The sequence below is a fragment of the Megascapheus bottae genome, chromosome 9 (assembly GCF_031878675.1).
Source record: "Megascapheus bottae isolate mThoBot1 chromosome 9, mThoBot2.hap1, whole genome shotgun sequence".
NCBI classification, from domain to species: Eukaryota; Metazoa; Chordata; class Mammalia; order Rodentia; family Geomyidae; genus Megascapheus; species Megascapheus bottae.
The window spans coordinates 4,761,047-4,779,227 of record NC_143517.1 but is presented as its reverse complement, the minus strand read 5'-3'; the positions used below and the strand labels follow the sequence as shown (position 1 = coordinate 4,779,227).

Sequence of the window (18,181 nt, the reverse complement as noted above, 5' to 3'; positions counted from 1 at the left end):
GGGGGTCTCTAGATGTTTTAAGCAACAGTTTGATTGAATAGAATAATAAATGCAGAGCTGAGTGTCTTTTTTCCTCTCTCTTTCTTTCTCATCTACTAGAAAAATATAGATAATAGAGCTCATTTATTTCCTTAACATTTCAGAGCTCCGCAGATGGGAAAACACAACCCAGTGGAAATGATTTCTGGCAACCTTGAGAAGATATGTTAGCATTTTGTGGCATTTCTCTCAGTGACATGTAAAGCATGGCTTTCCCTCATTGCAGTGTCACAGTGAAGTGTCACAATAAAGCCAAAATAGTGTGCCCTCAGGGAAAACTAGGAAAAGGGACCATTTTCCTTGCACACACAAAAGGTAATATTTATTATAAAGCTTTTCATTTTAGCTCCATATGCTGCCTGGGCTGTGGCTACTTTGCAATGGAGAAATGCACAGAATGTGAGGTTTTAAGCAAATGCTATGCGTAAATGTAATGTAACTCATGTAAAAATGACTAGTAAGAAAAAGTGAATGCATTGTGGTCATTTTTGCATGACTGCTCTGCACAGTGCACAAAGAGCACTGAGTAAGAAGTGAGCAGTTCTGGCTTCACCTCTTTTTGTCACTGTCAGCATACATACTACTACTACTACTTTCATCTTCAAAATACGTACTAGAGAAATAATCATTTCTGGGGCCTGGAGCATGGCCTAGTGGTACAGTGCTTGCCTACCATGAATGAAGCCCTGGGATCAATGCCTTGGTACCACATAAACAGAAAAAGCCAGAAGTGGTGCTGTGGTTCAAGTGGTAGAGTGCTAGCATTGAGAAAGCCCAAAGACAGTGCCAAGGCCCTAAGTTCAAGCCCCAGGACTGGCAAAGAAGAAGAAGGAGAGGAGAGGGAGAGGGGGAAGAAAAGGACTAGAGAGAAGAAAGGGGAGAGGGAGAGGGAGGAGAAGGAAAAGAAGAAGAAATTATCATTTCTGTTTGCTACATGGGAAATTGAGTGCTTCAAAAGACTCAACAGGCTGGGCACTGGTGGCTCAGATTTGTAATCCTAGCTACTCAGGAGGCTGACATCTGAGGATCAAAGTTCAAAACCAACCCTCTGAGAAACTCCTTGACACTCTTATCTCCAATTAATCACCAGAAAAACAAAACACAAAGTGGCGCTGTGGCTCAAAGTGGTAGAGCACTAGTGTTGAGCTGAAGAGTTCAGGGACAGAGTCCAGGCCCAGAGTTCAAGCCCCACAAAAAATAACAAAAAGGAATAGTACATTTCAGACTATGAAGCTAGAATTACTGAAGGTATTTTATACACTCTTACTATTAAATCTAATGCTTTGTTTTAAGCTAAACAAACTTTGGATAAAACTTTATTTATTTCCTTTATCCTTCACTTTCAACAGGATTTTAGACCCAAATATTTAGTTTGATTTTTATCAACATAAAATATAATCTCTTACGAGTAATAATTCTGCTCCCGTTGGAAGAACCATGCATGGGTTTTAATGAAGTTTCCCAAGATTTCTTTGTCATGTTTTGTGCCCGTACTGGGGCTTAAACTCAGGGCCTGGGCAAAGTTTTCCTTAGTTTTTTTTTTTTTTTTTTTTTTTTTTTGCTCAAAGCTGATACGCTATCACTTGAGCCACAGCTCCACATCCAGTGTTTTGCTTTCCTATCTAGTCTGGTTTCAGACTCCTATCCTTGGGTCTCAGCTTCCTGAGCATCTAGGATTACTTGTCTGAACCACCATACCCAGGTTGCAATGTGTTTTTCATTTTCAGTAACATCTTCAGGTAGGATTATTGTCTTGTATATCCACTCCCACAGGTAAGGCCTTGTGGCCTTGCTGTTTTAGCCAGGTCCTACTGTAACAAATTGTTGAGTACCAACAGATTTTTATGTAGATATGCTGCTCTAATTTAGCAACATGGAGAAGAGAGCGTGAGGCCAGTAGACTTAAGCTCAAACATGAGCCTTATCTGTTTACTAGTTACTCAGATTTGATAATATTACTTTCTTTATAAGTAACCTTGGATGACAGTATTAAGGAGATACAGTTTGTAAGGATCAGGCATTATTGTACAACTATCGAAGCAATAAATGACATTTTCTGATTCATCAATACTGTTGACCATCCTCCTACTCCTGTCTCATTAATGAATGCGTCCTGATACAAAAAAAATCGTTTTCCTTTTCTTTGTCCTTCTTGTTGTATTATGTTTTATTAATGGCATTTGACATGAAATCTGTTCTCCTAGCACATTTTAAATGTATGATATATTATTGTTGACCTTAGCTACAATGTACTAAAATCTCTAGATTTCATTTGTTTTTTTGACTGAAAAATTTTACCTGTTGGTTATTCACTCCCCTCTTCATCCTCTTTATCTTCTAGCAGCCACTATGCCAATGAATTTGAATATCTTATAGTCTTCACAGAAATGAATTCATAGATACTTTTCCTTCTGTTTCTGGTTTATTTCATTTAGTGTGTCTTCAAACTTCCTCTATGCTGCTTCAGGATTTCCGTCTGTTGTAAAAGTTGGGTGGCATTAAGCATGTATACCCAATGTGTGTATATAAATATTTTCTTTATCCATTCATTTTTTCATGGATACTGAGATTGTTTCCATATCTCAACTATTGTGAATAGGGCAACAACCCGCGTAGAAATATCGGTGAAGGTTTTTGTTCGTATTTACTAAAGGAATCTGTTTGATTTCAGCAATCTTACTTCTGGGTATTTATACAAAAGAGTCAAATCAAGATCTGGAAAAAACTTTCACTCTAATTCCCTTTATTAGTTTATTTCCTATTGCCAGTGTCAGGGAGAGTCACTATGTATTTAACATCTGAATGACATGGGTACTTCTATTTTCTACAAATCTTATTTACTCATAATAACTTCATGAACTTACCTGTATATTCTGTGATAATTTTCTTTATAGAATAGGATTTTGAACTTGAAGCTGTTTCTTGAGATCTCTTTACATATGTAGAAACCTTATCCCTAGGTAAAAAGCCCTTTTACCCCACTCCTGCTCAGAAGCGAATGTCTGTCCTGGAGACCAGTGTGGAGGAGTTCCATGGCTTTGCTCCTTCTTATTGCATCAGAACTACATGCTAGGCCCTGTACTTCCCATTTCAAAGCAGCAGATTCCCTCCAAGCAAGTCTCCACAGGTCTGTACAGTTTTCTCATCAAGGGAATGTTTGGCTTTCAATTTCATCTGGCGATAATGTTCCATAGATGCTTCTATAGATGTTCAGTTTGAACTGAGGTTCATCACAGGAATGCCTACAGATTTTGTTTTCTTTCCTTTTTCCTCTCCTTTTCCTATGCTTTTAATTAGCATCAATTCATTGTACAAGGGGTTTTATTTTGGCATGTCCTATGCATGCAGACTACCTTTAAGACTGACCCCTTTCATCCGCCTCTCAGTTTTCCTAGCAACTTCACTTAGCACAATTTTCCCATCAGTATAATTTTAGTTCTCCATTTTTAAACTTCTTTCAGAGATTTCTAACATATGAATTTCTCTCGTTCAAAAATCTTTTTCCTTTTGAGAAGAAATGAGAATTTTTCTTTCTTTGGAAGATTTTGCATCTATTTTGTATTCAAGAATATGTATTTGGTTGTAAAACAAAATTGTTTTCATGAGCAGGCCACCATCTTTGCAGTGCTGTTTGAGAACAGTTTAATAATATCAAATTGCTATGAATTTTCAACGATCTCTTAAAGACAGAGCTAGTCATCTTGTTACTTTGAGTCCAGGATCCTCTCTTCTGGAGTTTTTTCATCTAAATCTCCCTCATTTTTCTTCAAAGAGCATTTAGTAAATATCTCTCACAGACTCACCAATGGTGAAATCCTCTGGCCTTCATGGATCTTGCCAGGAGAATGTTTGTGTTAACTTCACACATGAAGTGAGCTGTGTTAATTCTACGTAAGGTGCATTTGGGAAAGCCGTGTTGAAAGGGTCTCTGCAGGAAAATTTCCAAATTAAACCATGTGATAACAGGAATGAGGATAAATGGTTGTCTATTTTTGTGAAATTCAATCTTATTTTTTCTCCTTTTTATTTGTTTGTTCTGTGTGCCAGATGAATGAGAATCAAAAGGCAGAATGCCATGTAGCAACCTCACAGTTAGTTTTTTTTTTATGTGTTACTAGAGATAGGTTGATTGAATGTCCCTTCATTCAATGGCTCTTTCATTCAAGTCAAAGCCTAAGACATGTGGCATTTCAATTTTGAGGTATAACTGTAGCAGCAGCAGCGATAAGCAGTTTCAGTGACAAACAAATATTTGAAAAAATTTTGTGATTTACCTATACTGGTGTATATTTTATATCTAGTGGCTTATTTTTTACATTAGCTGTTTTCTAGGATTAGCAAACCAGTGCAAATCTCATTTCATCCCTCTCTGGGTATTTAGTGTAGTGCCAGGCAAAGCACAGATTAACATATGCTTACTCAAGATTAAGGATGAGGGGCCAGGAGCATAGCCTAGTTGTAGAGTGCTCACCTAGCATACATGAAGCCCTGGGTTCTATTCCTTGGTTGGTACCACATACTCAGAAAAGCCAGAAGTGGCAGAGTACTAACCTTGGGCAAAAAGTGTTCAAAGACAGTGCCCAGGCCCTGAGTTCAAGCCTCAGGATTGCCAAAAGACCTTTTCTGATATATAGTAAAATAGACTGAGTCTGGTTGGATATATTCCATGTATGGAAATCTATTTTTTGCTATTTCCAGTAGCTAACCATAAACCCCCAGGCCAAGATTTCCAAAGGCTTTGGGTTATACTTATTCATGAGAGTCAAATGCCAAACAGCAGTGAATACTGTCTTACAGTGTCCCCAACCTGCCCTCTTCACACAGTGTTGCCTATAGCTGCTCCATGATGAAGAAGAGAAGAGCAGAAGAACAGGCACTGGGTGTCCCGGTCAACAAGAGGAAGTCCCTGCTGATGAAGCCTCGACACTACAGCCCAGACACAGACTGCAAAGGAGATCAAGATGATAGGACTGAGGATGACAGCCTCTTGGAAACAAGAGATCACTCTGCTTCAGGTATAAGGAGGAGTGACCCAAGCTTAATCTATTCTGGCACAACAGATGTAAGTCTTAACTTACGAAGAGCCTGTGGTTGGTGTTGTTGTGCAAATATATTCGGCATTTAGAAGCAAAACCAGAGATTTATTTCACTTGATATTTACAAATATGGAGGGCCCCATTTTTTAATCACTAGCTCTTCATGATATACAGAGAACAGAGCAGAGTTTTTGTCTTGAATTCATTTTATTTATTTATTTATTTACTTACTTACTTACTTACTTATTTACTTTCTTATTTGCCAGTCCTGGGGCTTGAACTAAACTGCTGGTCCTGTGCTTTGAACTCAGTATCTGGGCATTGTCCCTGAGCCTTTGCATGCAAAGCTGGTATTATATAACTTAAGTAACACCTCCACTTCCAGCTTTTTGCTGGCTAAATAGATATAAGAATCTCATGGACTTTTCTCTCCAGGCTGTCTTGAACCATGATTTTCATGTCTCTTCATGTCTCTTCTGTAGCTAGGATTAATAGGCATGAGCTACTAGCACCTGGCCAGAGTCATTTTTAGAAACACAGAACTAGGCTTGCCTCCTTTAGAAGACAGTAAAAGATACCACACTTTAAAGTTGAAGAGATAAGCAGATGGATATTCATTTCCTGGAAGACTCTTTCAACTTACAGGTTATATTTAAGCTTTCTAATAACTTTACAAGGATTGCATTCTGTATCATCATTAATGATTATATGTATGTGTGCATGTGTGTCTATTTCTATGTATGCCTAAAACATTAATGTTTTTGTTTGTTTGTCAACATATATCATGTTTGTCAATATATATCATTTGGCCCCAAGTTGTAAGATAATAACAGCATAAACATGCAAATGATTTTGGCCTTAATATTTTTCATATATTTTAATAAATGTATATAGCAGAGGCTACAAGTATGCTTTAATGATTGAGTGCTTGCCTGTCATGAAGCCCTGGGTTTAATTCCTTGGTACCACATTCACAGAAAAAGCAGGAGATGGTGCTGTGGTTCAAGGGTAGAGTACTAGCCTTGAGAAAACTCAAGGACAGTGCCCGGGTCCAGAGTATAGTCCCTAGGACTGGCAAAAAAGAAATCTATATCTGTATCTACAACTATATCTCAATTTGCTATAGAGGTAGCCTGAAGTTACAATCTTAAGAGGCTTCTTCAGTAGGAAAATGACATGGAAAATGTATCCGTGTGCCTATTATTTCTAAAAATACAGGATTAAAAGTACCTTTAGGTAAATATTACAATTTGTTAATTCAGTTTTTACTTGATCATCAAACTGCCTTTATTTTTTCATATATTTTTATTGTAATTAATAGAAGGGTTACATTGTATTTGCCAGATAGAAGGTACATTAATTCACATACATTGATACCCTTTCTCATGTCTTGGTCCCCATTTCCCTCCCCCCCACCCCTACCCCTCATCTTGTTTTCCCCCCTTCCCTATCCAATTTCAAATAACCAAATACAAATATATACAATGTATCAGATAACAAAGTAAGATACTGTAACAATATGAGATAATCAAGGGATAGCAAAAGAGATGAGAGATAACATAGTACGTTAAGGACAACAATCACTCATTATATGGCTTTTGTTTCCATATTGTAGAGGTCCTTTCATTTAGTGTCATACTATATGGCCTTATGTATCTAGGTTTTGTTGTATTGTAAATCTCTGCTAGGAGAGACCAACTGCCTTTATATACTAAGAGAAATGTACTTACTATTTTGAAACTTTAGAATTTGTTCCTCTCTATTTCATAGTTACTGCCATTTATTCCTGAGTGACTAACCTTTAGGGGTTGGAAGATTGCTTTGTTCGTGAGACTGAAGTTGAGGAAGATGCAAAAACTCAAAAAACTATTTTTAAAAATATTTCATGCTTGACTCAGTAGAAAATTAAATTAGGTGGAAATATGTTCTATTAAATAGAGACTCACAAATTGAATCACTCCAAAACTAACCTCCAAAGTAACAACCATCCAATTAAAAAATGGGCCAAAGACTTAAAGAGAGTCTTCTCTGAAGAAGAAACAAAAATGGCCTATAGACACATGACGAAATGCTCAACATCTGGTCATAAAAGAAATGCAAATCAAAACAACTCTAAGATTCCACCTCACTCCAGTTAGAATGGCCAGGATCAGGAAAACGAATAATAACAGATGCTGGAGGAGATGTGGCCAGGAGGGATCACTACTACACTGTTGGTGGGAATGCAAACTCGTTCATCCACTATGGAAAGCAGTGTGGCAGTGTCTCAAAAGGCTAAACATAGAACTCCCCTATGACCCAGAAATTCCACTACTTGGCATTTACCCAACCATCCAGAAACAAGGACATACTAAATCCACTAGCACAACAATGTTCATTGCAGCACTATTCACCATAGCAAAGATATGGAACCAACCTAGATGTCCCTCAGTTGATGAGTGGATCAACAAGTTGTGGTATTTGTACACAATGGAATTCTATGCTGCTGTCAGAAAGAATGACATCGCCCCATTTGTTAGGAAATGGAAAGACTTAGAAAAAATCCTATTAAGTGAAGTAAGCCAGACTCAAGGGAACTTAGGCTCAATGGTTTCCCTCATTCGTCATAATCAGTAGAAACCTTGGGCTCTACTAGCAGAGATCTGCAGTAGAGCAAAATCTTGATACATAAGGCCATATAATGTGAAGCTAATCGAAAGGACCTCCAGGATATTGAAACCAAAGGCATATAATGAATGATTGTTGTCCTTAATGTACTATGTTGTCTCTCATCTCCTTTGCTGTCCCTTGGTTATCTCATATTGTTATAGTATCTCACTTTGTTATCTGATATTTTGAATTTATTTGTATTTGGATATTTGAAATTTGATAGGGAAGGGGGGAAAACCAAGACGGGTGGGGGGTGTGGGGGGGGAGGGAAATGGGTACCAAGACATGTGAAAGGGTATCAATGTATGTGAATTAATGCACCTTCTATCTGGCAAATATCATGTAACCCTTTTACTAATTACAATAAAAAATAAATTAATTAAATAAAAAAAAATCTAAAAAAAAAGAAATCAAAAAAGGGGGGAAATGCAAAAAATAATAAAGAACCACAAATAGTAAAAAAAAAAATAAATAGAGACTCACCTTTTTCTGAATATGACTTTTTAGGAATCAAAATGTCCTTTATGACTTGATCTTTGAAAAGATGGTTTTACAAACAGAAGATACCAATATTGTTAGGTTTAAGTATTCCTTAAAAAATAGGATTTTAGGAATGACCATGAAATCAACTTAAAATATATAAAGGCACACCAACTGTATGAACACAAGTCTCAGATTAGGCTCATGGTATCTCAAGAAATTTCTGCTTAAAAGTAGTTAGAGATTCTGTGGTTAAAACAATGTAATATTCTAGGCCAGGAGTTTGGCCTAATGGTAGAGTGCTTGCCTAGCATGCACGAAGACCCGGGTTCGATTCCTTGGTACCACATATGTAGCAAAAAGCCAGAAGTGGGGCTGTGGCTCAAGTGGTAGAGCCCTAGCCTTGAGAAAAAATCAGGCCCTGAGCCCAAACCCAGGACTGGCAGAAAAAAAAATGTAGTATTCTGATTGGTACATGTTTAAGTTATTTTAAAGCATTTCTATATTTAGCATGTAGCTTAAATTTCACAGCTTATCTGTAAAATGTGATCCGCTTTGATGTGTTCCTATCTCTTGAGCTGGTCAATTTTACAGGTTGATCATGGGAATCATGGGTTAAAGCTACTGAAAGTTATTGAATTATTACGGATAGAATTTTGTATAATTTATCTAAATATGTCAGTTAGTCAAATATTTAAGAAAATAGGTATGTATTTGTCCATTTTTAGAAAGTCCCTTAGGTCAAAGACTATATCTGGCTTTTGGACTTTCCACCTTCTATTGTATAATCATAGATAGTATTAGCTACATTATGTTTAAAGTTATTAAGTTATAGATTCAGCATTTATGGAGACTTATTGGAATGTTTAGAGTGGTTGTCTTTAATATTACAATTACCACTGATGATAAGGAATATACTAAGGTAACAGTGATGATGATTATTTTCAGCACTTCATGTATTTCAGAAATATAAATTATATTGTTTAGTGCTGGAAACATGGCTCAGTGGTAGAGCATGTGCCTAGCAAGATCAAACCCCAGTACCACTGCATATATAATAATGTGTGTATATAGGAATATATAATAGTGTAAGGCAAATATAATACTAGAATTACATATTATAATATTGTATCATATACTATAAAATAAATTAGACCAAACTACAGTACCACAAGGTGTGTCTCATAAGACCGCTTAGTTTTATAGATGTGATTATTGAGGACCAAAGTGATTCAGTGCTGAATGTAACAGAGCTTGTAGGTCTTGAGAGGAAGATAATAAACAAAAAGGAAGATTATTTATGTCCAAGCTAGCTGCCCAACCCAGCAAAAAGTACATTTCATCAAACCATTTTTACTCTGTGGATTCTGCATTTCTTTACATTTTCTGATGTGAGACTAGTTGCATCTTCAAGTAGGAAGTTCAAATGATGGCACAAGCTATACCCAATACCCTCCTCTGACTACTTTAAAAAGACATGTAGGTAGACATCAAGGGGGATAGAAGAAAACATGGACAAACCACACAAAGATCCCTCACTGGGCAGATAAACTGTCAAAGCATTACCATTATACAAGACACACACCAACTACCCCTGTGCAGATGGAAAAAATGTGACAGTCCCAACATGGTAGCCTTACACAAGCCAGTGTGCAGACCCCAGAAGCACAGCCATGTTCAGGATTCAGGGGAATCTATATCTGTTATAATGCCTCCTACGTCATAGGATGGGCCTGGCTTGTGACAGCGGCTGAGATATATAATTGAAGCCATGTGGCCAAGGATCAGCCCTTCCCTGGGTATGTGTGTGGTCTTGAGCAAGCCCTTATTAACTAGGGCCACAGTGTTCCTTCTGTAAAGTGGACTAGAAAGAATTTTTTTTAGTGTTGTGAAATAAAGAATGTAACACCAAGGACAGCAGTTCATTGTCTTAGAAAAGAACAGCACATCCAGTCATTGGGTCCCCAGATCTTCCTCATTTTGAAGATGAAGATCTGGAACAAAGAACATTAAGGGCCAAACCAGAGTTATACAGGCAGATAGTTCTGGACCACCAGCAGGTCCTAGTCCCTGGATCTCAAACTGCCTGTACACTGAGCTGGGCAGTTCTCAAAGACAGCTGCTGAACAAGGCCTGTACAGATGTACAGGTTAGGCTACTAGAACTTTTCACTTGTAGACCTGATTTTTCTAAATGAAAAACTGGATGGCCTTATTTATGTTAACAATCTCTTGCTATTACTGCACTTAAAAATAGTATGTGGGGCTGCGAGTTTGGCCTAATGGTAGAGTGCTTGCCTAGCGTGCACGAAGACCTGGGTTTGATTCCTCAGTACCACATACATAGAAAAGTCAGAAATGGTGCCGTGTCTCAGGTGGTAGAGCGCTAGCTTTGAGGGAAGCCCAAGGACAGTTTTCTGAACCTGATTTCAAGCCCCAGGACTGACAAAAAAAAAAAAAAAAAAAAAAAAAAAAAACCTAGTATCTGGAGGCCAGAAATGTGGCCTAGTGGTGGAGTGCTTGCCTAGCTTGAACCAAGCCTTGGGTTTGATTCCTCAGTACCACATACACAGAAAAAGCCATAAATGGCAGTATGGTTCTAGTGGCAGAGTTCAAGCCCCAAGAGTGGCAAAAAAAAAATAAAAGAAGTATCTGGAGAAGAAAAGAGAGAGCCATCCCTCACAGATTGTCTGTGGGGTATTTCTGCAGCTATCACAGCATGCATGCTCATTGTTCTGTTGTCTTGGAATACATGGGAGGCCTGTTTGTTAGGTGCAGATAACAGTGCCAGCATCAGAACTCGAGTCTAGATCCCTCTGACTCTTGAAGCTTTAGCTATTCCAGGGATAAAGGCATAAAGCTTATCCTCATGGTACCAAGAAAAATAAAAACAGGCAGCTCATTGCAGAGCTTGGAGAAATCAGAACTTCATCACAAATCTGCCAGTTTCAAAGGCTAGAATTTTTCCTTCTCCCCATCGAGCAGGGTTTTAGAACATACAAAGTCGATTTGGAGTTTGCAGAACGTCCCTAGAAAATGGCACGTGTGACACACGTAGGCACCTCTGTCTGCAGGGCTCCTCTTTTTCTGAAGAATAATTAATAAATATTTTCTTTTAGCATATAACAAACAGTTGAACCAAACAATTATGTAAACTGGAAATGACCCAAAATGCAAGCAGTTGGCAGCACACAGTGAAGTGCATTGTCGTGCACGTGTGCGAGTTTGTCACTCCCGCCTCTCTGGTGATCTGCACTTAATAGGAATATTTTAAACTATGTAGCTAAGCAACAGAGGTAATTGTTGCTTTCTAGAGCTTTTGTTAGCACTCTAACACAGCCCAAATATGCATAATTAGGTATAATGTCTATAAATCATTATTGTACACATGTGGGTAGTTAAGTGGAGTGAGAGAATAGTTCAATGAATTGAGCATATTCACTGCAAATGCTTTTTATTTGTTTTCTGTAGTTCATAATACTTTAAAATTATCATAACCCTTTACACTTTCTCTTAATAGCCAACCGTGATATTGAGAAAAACTTCATTTGCATTTTAGACTATGTTTAATATATTATTTAAACCCGGAGTTCCTCTGATATGAATTCAGAAGAGGATAGGCCCATCCTATCAAATATTGTGTGCTTGTTTATCCAGCCTCTTTTCTAGGAACTGAAATGTTAAATTTTTCAGTTTACGTTGAATAGATCCCAACAAAAGACTGCACCCTATAATCAGCATTATTTACAGGGGCTGGTGTTGTGACTGAATTCTTCCCTGCGTCCAAAAATGCTTTTAGTTACTATGGCAATATTTACTTGATCCTGGCAGTCCAGTGTTGATTTAGGGAGATAATTACCAGAAAGGAAGATGATGGAGATGTATTTTTGAGTGTCCTTGTCAGAGACAATGTTTATAAAAAATTAAATGAGACAAAAAAAGGCACATTGTCTTCTGCATGGATACCCTCTCCTGCAATCTCGAACTGAAGGCTGTGCTTTTCTTTCTTCTCAAGGTGTTCATTAACACAGAATGTACTTCATTTGGTGTCTTTAAGGGGGGTTATTGTTTTGTTTCCCATCCCCCACCTGTCTTTGAGAAACAGAAGTGGTCCTTCTTTTTGTTTTGTTTGGGTTTGGGGTGTTTGGGTTGGGTTTCAGTTGCTCCTGGTGGGTGTTGGAGGAGCATTGCTGGGACACTGGGCACCTTTCACACTTGGTGTGCACTAGGCACTACTTCAAATGCCTGGGCCATAGCTGATGTCAACAAGGAATCCTCATCTAATTTGATATGTTTTCACTGCCGTACTTGGACAAGCTTAATATATGTGTGTACGTACAACCTGTCACTGTGAAGTGATAGAGTGACACAGTAAGCTGGTATGAGATGACTACCATCCCATAATCTGTCTTGCATAGACTGGTACCTGGAACCTAGACTCAGTTATTGGGTGCCTTGTTCAGGACCCAAGAGAGCCCTGTATTCAACTCACAACCAAATCATATTCAACATCTTCCAAACATCATCACCTCCTGTCGTCTTCCCTTTGTATATAAACATACACAAATATCAGACCAGATACTGTGTTACTACTTAAGGTATTAGCTGATCTTGCTCACTATCCCATTTGTGATTCCTCTCTCAAGATGAAATTATAGTGTGACAATTGCAAAAGGTAAACGGGAAGTCTTAAGAGCTTCAGCATTCTTTAGTTATCATCTCTAGGTTGGACATATTTAGTATCTTAGTTATCATTTCATTAAATCTAACAATATGTCTGGGAAACAGAATATAAATCAAATAAGCTATAAAATATATTGCCATGTTAACAGAAATCTAATGCATGTTTTTTGTTCAATGAATATTGAAAAGGCAGCTATGTATTCAGCTAAGATGGGGAAATGTAAGAAGTATAGTAGCAATTGTATCACATTCAGGCCTCTATCATTGGTAAGAATGGACCTCAGCTAGCTCTTAATATGATGAAAATTATAGTAACTGATTTCCACTTGCTAATTTCTTTGTTTGTAGCACTGAGGATTGAACTCGGGGCTTCCCAATTGCTGAGCATGCACTCTACACTTGAGCTATGCCTCTATTATCTTACCTTTTCTTTGCCAGTCCTAGGGCTTGAACTCAGGGCCTGAGCACTGCCTTTGGGCTTTCTCAAGGCTAGAGCTCTGCCACTTGAGCCACTGTACCACTTCCAGCTTTTTTCTATGTATGTAGTACTGAGGTATCAAACTCGGACCTTCCTGCATGCTAGGCGAGCACTCTACCACTAGGCCAAACTCCCAGCCCCATTCTCTTACTTTTTAAGTTTGTTTTTCAGATAGTCTCATGCTAACTTTCCCTAGACTACAGTCGTCCTGTTCTACACATCCCAAACAGTTGGGATTATAGGTGTTCACCACCATATCTAGCATAATAGCATTCCTTTGAAGATAGTTTTGAGATTACTAACCTCTCTCATTCTATTTTTAGAGCCTGTATATATATATATATATATATTCCAGGTTATAAAATTTAATAGTGATTGTACATTGTATATTATGTATATCTATGTGTATCTGTCTGTGCCTATACATATATATGTGGACCAATATGTGTGTATGTGCATATGTTTGTGGTCAATTTCTTTAGACTATTGAGGGTTTAGGGTGTTATTTTATTTTGGAAGGAAAGATGTTTGTCTGGTATTGAGACAGGCTCTTGCTGTGCAATGCAAGAGGCCTGGAGTTTGCTATATAGTCCAGGCTGACCTCATGATCCTCCTGCCTCTGCCCCCTAAATCCTAGGATTCCAGGCATGGACCATCATGACTAGCCACCTTAAAATACTTTTAATCCTTGCTTCTCAATATTGGTTTTCTTTTTCTTTAGAAGGAATCCTAATAAAACCTGCAGATGAGAACCTTAATTCAACTGCACAAGAAAACATCCCCTTGAAGGAAGATTCCTATGCTTGTTATCAAGAGCTTATGGTCAAGTCTTTAATGCACTTGGGGAAAATTGAAAAGAATGTGTCTGTACAGACCATAAGTGAAAACTTAAATGACAGTGGCATCCACTCTTTAAAAGCAGAGAGTGATGAAGCAGATGAGTGCTTTATGATTCATTCAGATGATGGAAGAGATAAACTCAACTGTTCCCAGCAACCATTCTGTTCCTCTGATGACAGTGAAAGTAACTCTGAAAGTGCAGAGAATGGATGGGACAGCGGCTCTAGCTTGTCAGAAGATGCCAGACCTCACAGAGGTCCAAAATACATGCTAGTGGATAATAAAAAAGACCTGCTGGAAGTTCCTGAAATAAAAACTGAGGGTGACAAATTTATCCCTTGTGAAAATAGAAGTGATTCTGATATGGAGAAGAGAGATCTACAGAATTCTCACATGGAGCCCTTGGATGGCAAAGCCCAACCATCCTTCCCTGGGATTGAGGAAGAAGATGGTGAGAGCCTAGCCACCACAATAGAAGAACCTCGGGACCTGGAAAAAGCCAAGGGGAACCTAAGCTTGCTGGAACAGGCAATTGCTCTGCAGGCTGAGCAAGGCTGTGTTTTCCATAATACCTACAAAGAGCTGGACAAGTTTCTCCTGGACCACCTGGCAGGAGAAAGGAGGCAAACCAAAGTTACTGACATGGGTGGAAGACAAATCTTTAACAACAAACGTAAGACACATTTTAAAAATTCATTTCAAAAATAAAATTGTATTAGGGCTTAGGGGGGAAACTTATGTTTAATTATTCCTTCCAGGGAGCTTTTTGATAAATTAATGCAATTTAAGTCTTAAATGGCTCATACCTCATAATCCCAGCTATTCAGGAGGCTGAACTCTGAGGATTGCATGCGGTTTGAAATCAGCCCAATCAGGAAAGTCATTGACATTCTTGTCTCTAAACACCAAAACAGAAGTGGAACTCTGGCTCCAGTGGCAGAGCACCAACCTTGAGCAAAAAAGCTAATAAACAGTGTCCAAGCTCTGAGTTCAAGTCCTAGTGCCAGCACAAAAAAGGGGAAAAATAAGTTCATAATTATGGAATAAGTCATTTTTATTTTCCTATACTTTGTAATATTATCAGGTCAATATTATCAGTCAGTTTTGCAGGGTCTTTACACATGAGAAAAATATTCATTGCATACATTTCCTTTAATTGAACTGCTTTGTAAAAGTGCATTATACCTTTAAAAAGGCACTTTACTAGACATTATTACAAGCATAATAGTACTTATTGGGCTTCAAATCATAATCATTTTGTTAACCAAATCAATTCTAGAAATGTAAATTTTCTTTCCACCCTTTTCTAGAATGACATAGCTGCTTTTGAGCTTCAAAACGATGCCAGACCACTTATGATCCAGGCAAAATTATCTACTCCTTCTTGGGATAAAACTGGGTATTAATGTCTTTTTTTTTTGCCAGTCCTGGGCTTGAGCTCAGGGCCTGAGCACTGTCCTTGGACTTTCTCAAGGCTAGAGCTCCAGCACTTGAGCCTCAGCACCACTTCTGGCTTTTTTCTCTGTATGTGGTACTAAGGAATCAAACCCGGATCTTCGTGCATGCTAGGCAAGCACTCTACCAGTGGGCCAGACTCCCAGCCCCAAGTGTTAATGTTATTATAAACATTCTTTTTCATGTGTACGTGCACATGCCCGGCAATCCTGAAGCTTGATCTCAGAGCCTGGATACTCTCCTTAAGCTTTTGTGCTCAAGAATCATATTCTACCACTTAAGCCACTTTCATTTTGTGTGTGCGTGTGGTTAATTGGAGATAATAGTCTCACGTGCCAGCGACTCATACCTGTAATCCTAGCTATTCAGGAGGCTGAGATCTACGGATTACAGTTCAAATCCAGCCCAGATACCAAAATCTGTGACTCTCTTTCTCCAACGAACCACCAGAAAACCAAAAGTGGTGCTGTGGTTGTGTAGAGCTCTACCCTTGAGCTAAAGAGCTCAGGGACAGTGCCCAGGCCCAGAGTTCAAGCCCCACAATGGACAAAAAAAGAAAAAGTCTCATCAAACCATGATCCTCAGATCTCAGCCTTGACAGTAATTAGGATTACAGACCTCTAGCTATCAGATCATCTCTAGGATTTCAAGTTTCACTTTATGCAAGCCTGAAGATAAGCCCCAGTGTTGTGGTAAGTTGGTTATACTGTTGGTACTAAGCATGTTCAGATTTGGGGTATCAGTGTAGTTAGTGTCGTCTTGTAATTTGTTGCCTCGTTTATGACATTTGTCCAGTCAGAAATGTGAACAATGCCACAGTTTATCAGGTATGAATGAGGACAGTCCTGGGCAAGCTCAGATGTAACATCCCAGTGTTTAAGGTCAGCCTTATTGTGTAGCCTTCTACAAAGAGAAGAAAAGAAAAGCCAGGCTTGAGAGTTACCTCCAGCCCTCACTCTGGCTTCTTATCATGCCAACAGGTTCTGCCCTCCAGAGCATTTCATCTGAATCTTTGTTTTGCCCAGCTCAGGAGAGACTCACAAACAAAGGTGCATGGTGGACTGTCAGTGGGCCGCACCTGGGCAGGTGCCAGGCTGCGTTATCTCCAACACCCTCTCTTCTTCCCACAGACACTCTGCGGCAGGGAGGGGAAATGCACCACGCCAAACCTTTCAGTATGTTTTAGAAATGTGGTCTCACCTGGACAAGCTCCAGGAGAGGAAGGGCATCAAAGCCTTGCTCCTCGCCTCCCTATGAATAGCACTGTGCTGTGTTGTGGCAGCAGCCTCTCCGTTCACTTCAGATTTGAAGGATTTTGACCAATGAGCTACAGATTTTTGCGTGCCTAAAGCAACTTGAAGTTTATCACTATGTCTGATTAAACAAGACAGACATACACGAAGCCATAAAACATCATACATACGTAATATGCCTTTTTCACTCATGCAAAATAGTCATGTCAACATCAGTCATCTTATTTAAATCCTGGCTCAGTTGATATACACTGCTCCCTGTTTACTTGGGTCTCCCGGCTCTGTGTCCTGGCCCTTCCTGAACTGCTACTCTAGATTATCAATTGGACAGTCTTGGCTCCTCCCCCTCACGCTGAAACCATGCCCCTACATAATTGCATTACACACAGCCGGCTGTGTCCCATCTGCCCTGGACTGTATGTAATCCAACACCTGGGGTGACATGGTGTCACAAAGGCATGTCTACTCTCACAGCACAGTGCCCCTAGAGATGTCCATCGTGTTCCACAACAGAGGCCTGGCCTTGGGTTGCCTGTTTGGAGCAAAACATGTGGCTCCACGTCTTGGCAACAGGAAGGCCCTTTCCCTGGTTCCATCAGCAGCAGTGTTGTGGGCAAGATCACGTAGATGATTTATGTGTGCGCTCAGCCTCAGAGATGCTCAGTATCCTGTTGCTTTGCATTCCCGTAGCCTGGCTGAGTCCACCTTGCTCCTTTCTCTGAAGGCTCACACGTTCTTTCTGTTGTCCTGCTAAAATCTGTAAATGCTGAGAAACATAATTCGCTTTCACTAGTTAAATCCTAACACAAAACGGGGACAGTTTGTAGTATAAGGCTGAATTTCTGCTTATCTGCCATCCCAATTGCTAATATACACATTTATAATTAAGGCCCACTTTAGTTTGGCATAACTCCTTTGTGTTCTGATTTGTACTCATTTATGTTAGATAGTTATAAAAATAACCCTTTATTGGCCAGGAGCTGGTGGTTCACTCCTGTAATCCTAACTACTCAGGAGGCTGAGATTTGAGGATTGTGCTTCTAAACTAGAAAAGTCCTCATGAGACTCTTATCTCTAATAAACCACTCAAAAACCAGAAATGGTACTTTGGCTCAAGTGGTAGAGTGCTAGCCTTCAGCACCAAGAGGCTCAGGGACAGCGCCAGGTCCTGAGTTCAAGCCCCTCAACTGACAAAATTAAAAATAAATAAATAGCCCTTTAACTAATTCTCAGTACTGTGCATGTCAGTAGGAGGGAAAGTGGTATCAG

The 18,181-nt window shown here is 39.1% G+C and overlaps 1 protein-coding gene across 1 annotated transcript in view; it reads left to right on the top strand.

Annotated features, from left to right (window-relative positions):
- Window positions 1–18,181, top strand: part of St18 (ST18 C2H2C-type zinc finger transcription factor) — a 147,742-nt gene that overhangs the window by 73,405 nt on the left and 56,156 nt on the right. The window contains exons 7-8 of the mRNA XM_090338812.1: window positions 4,864–5,054; window positions 14,086–14,877. Of these exons, the coding sequence (XP_090194938.1) occupies window positions 4,864–5,054; window positions 14,086–14,877 (983 nt within the window). The remainder of the gene's footprint in view (window positions 1–4,863; window positions 5,055–14,085; window positions 14,878–18,181) is intronic.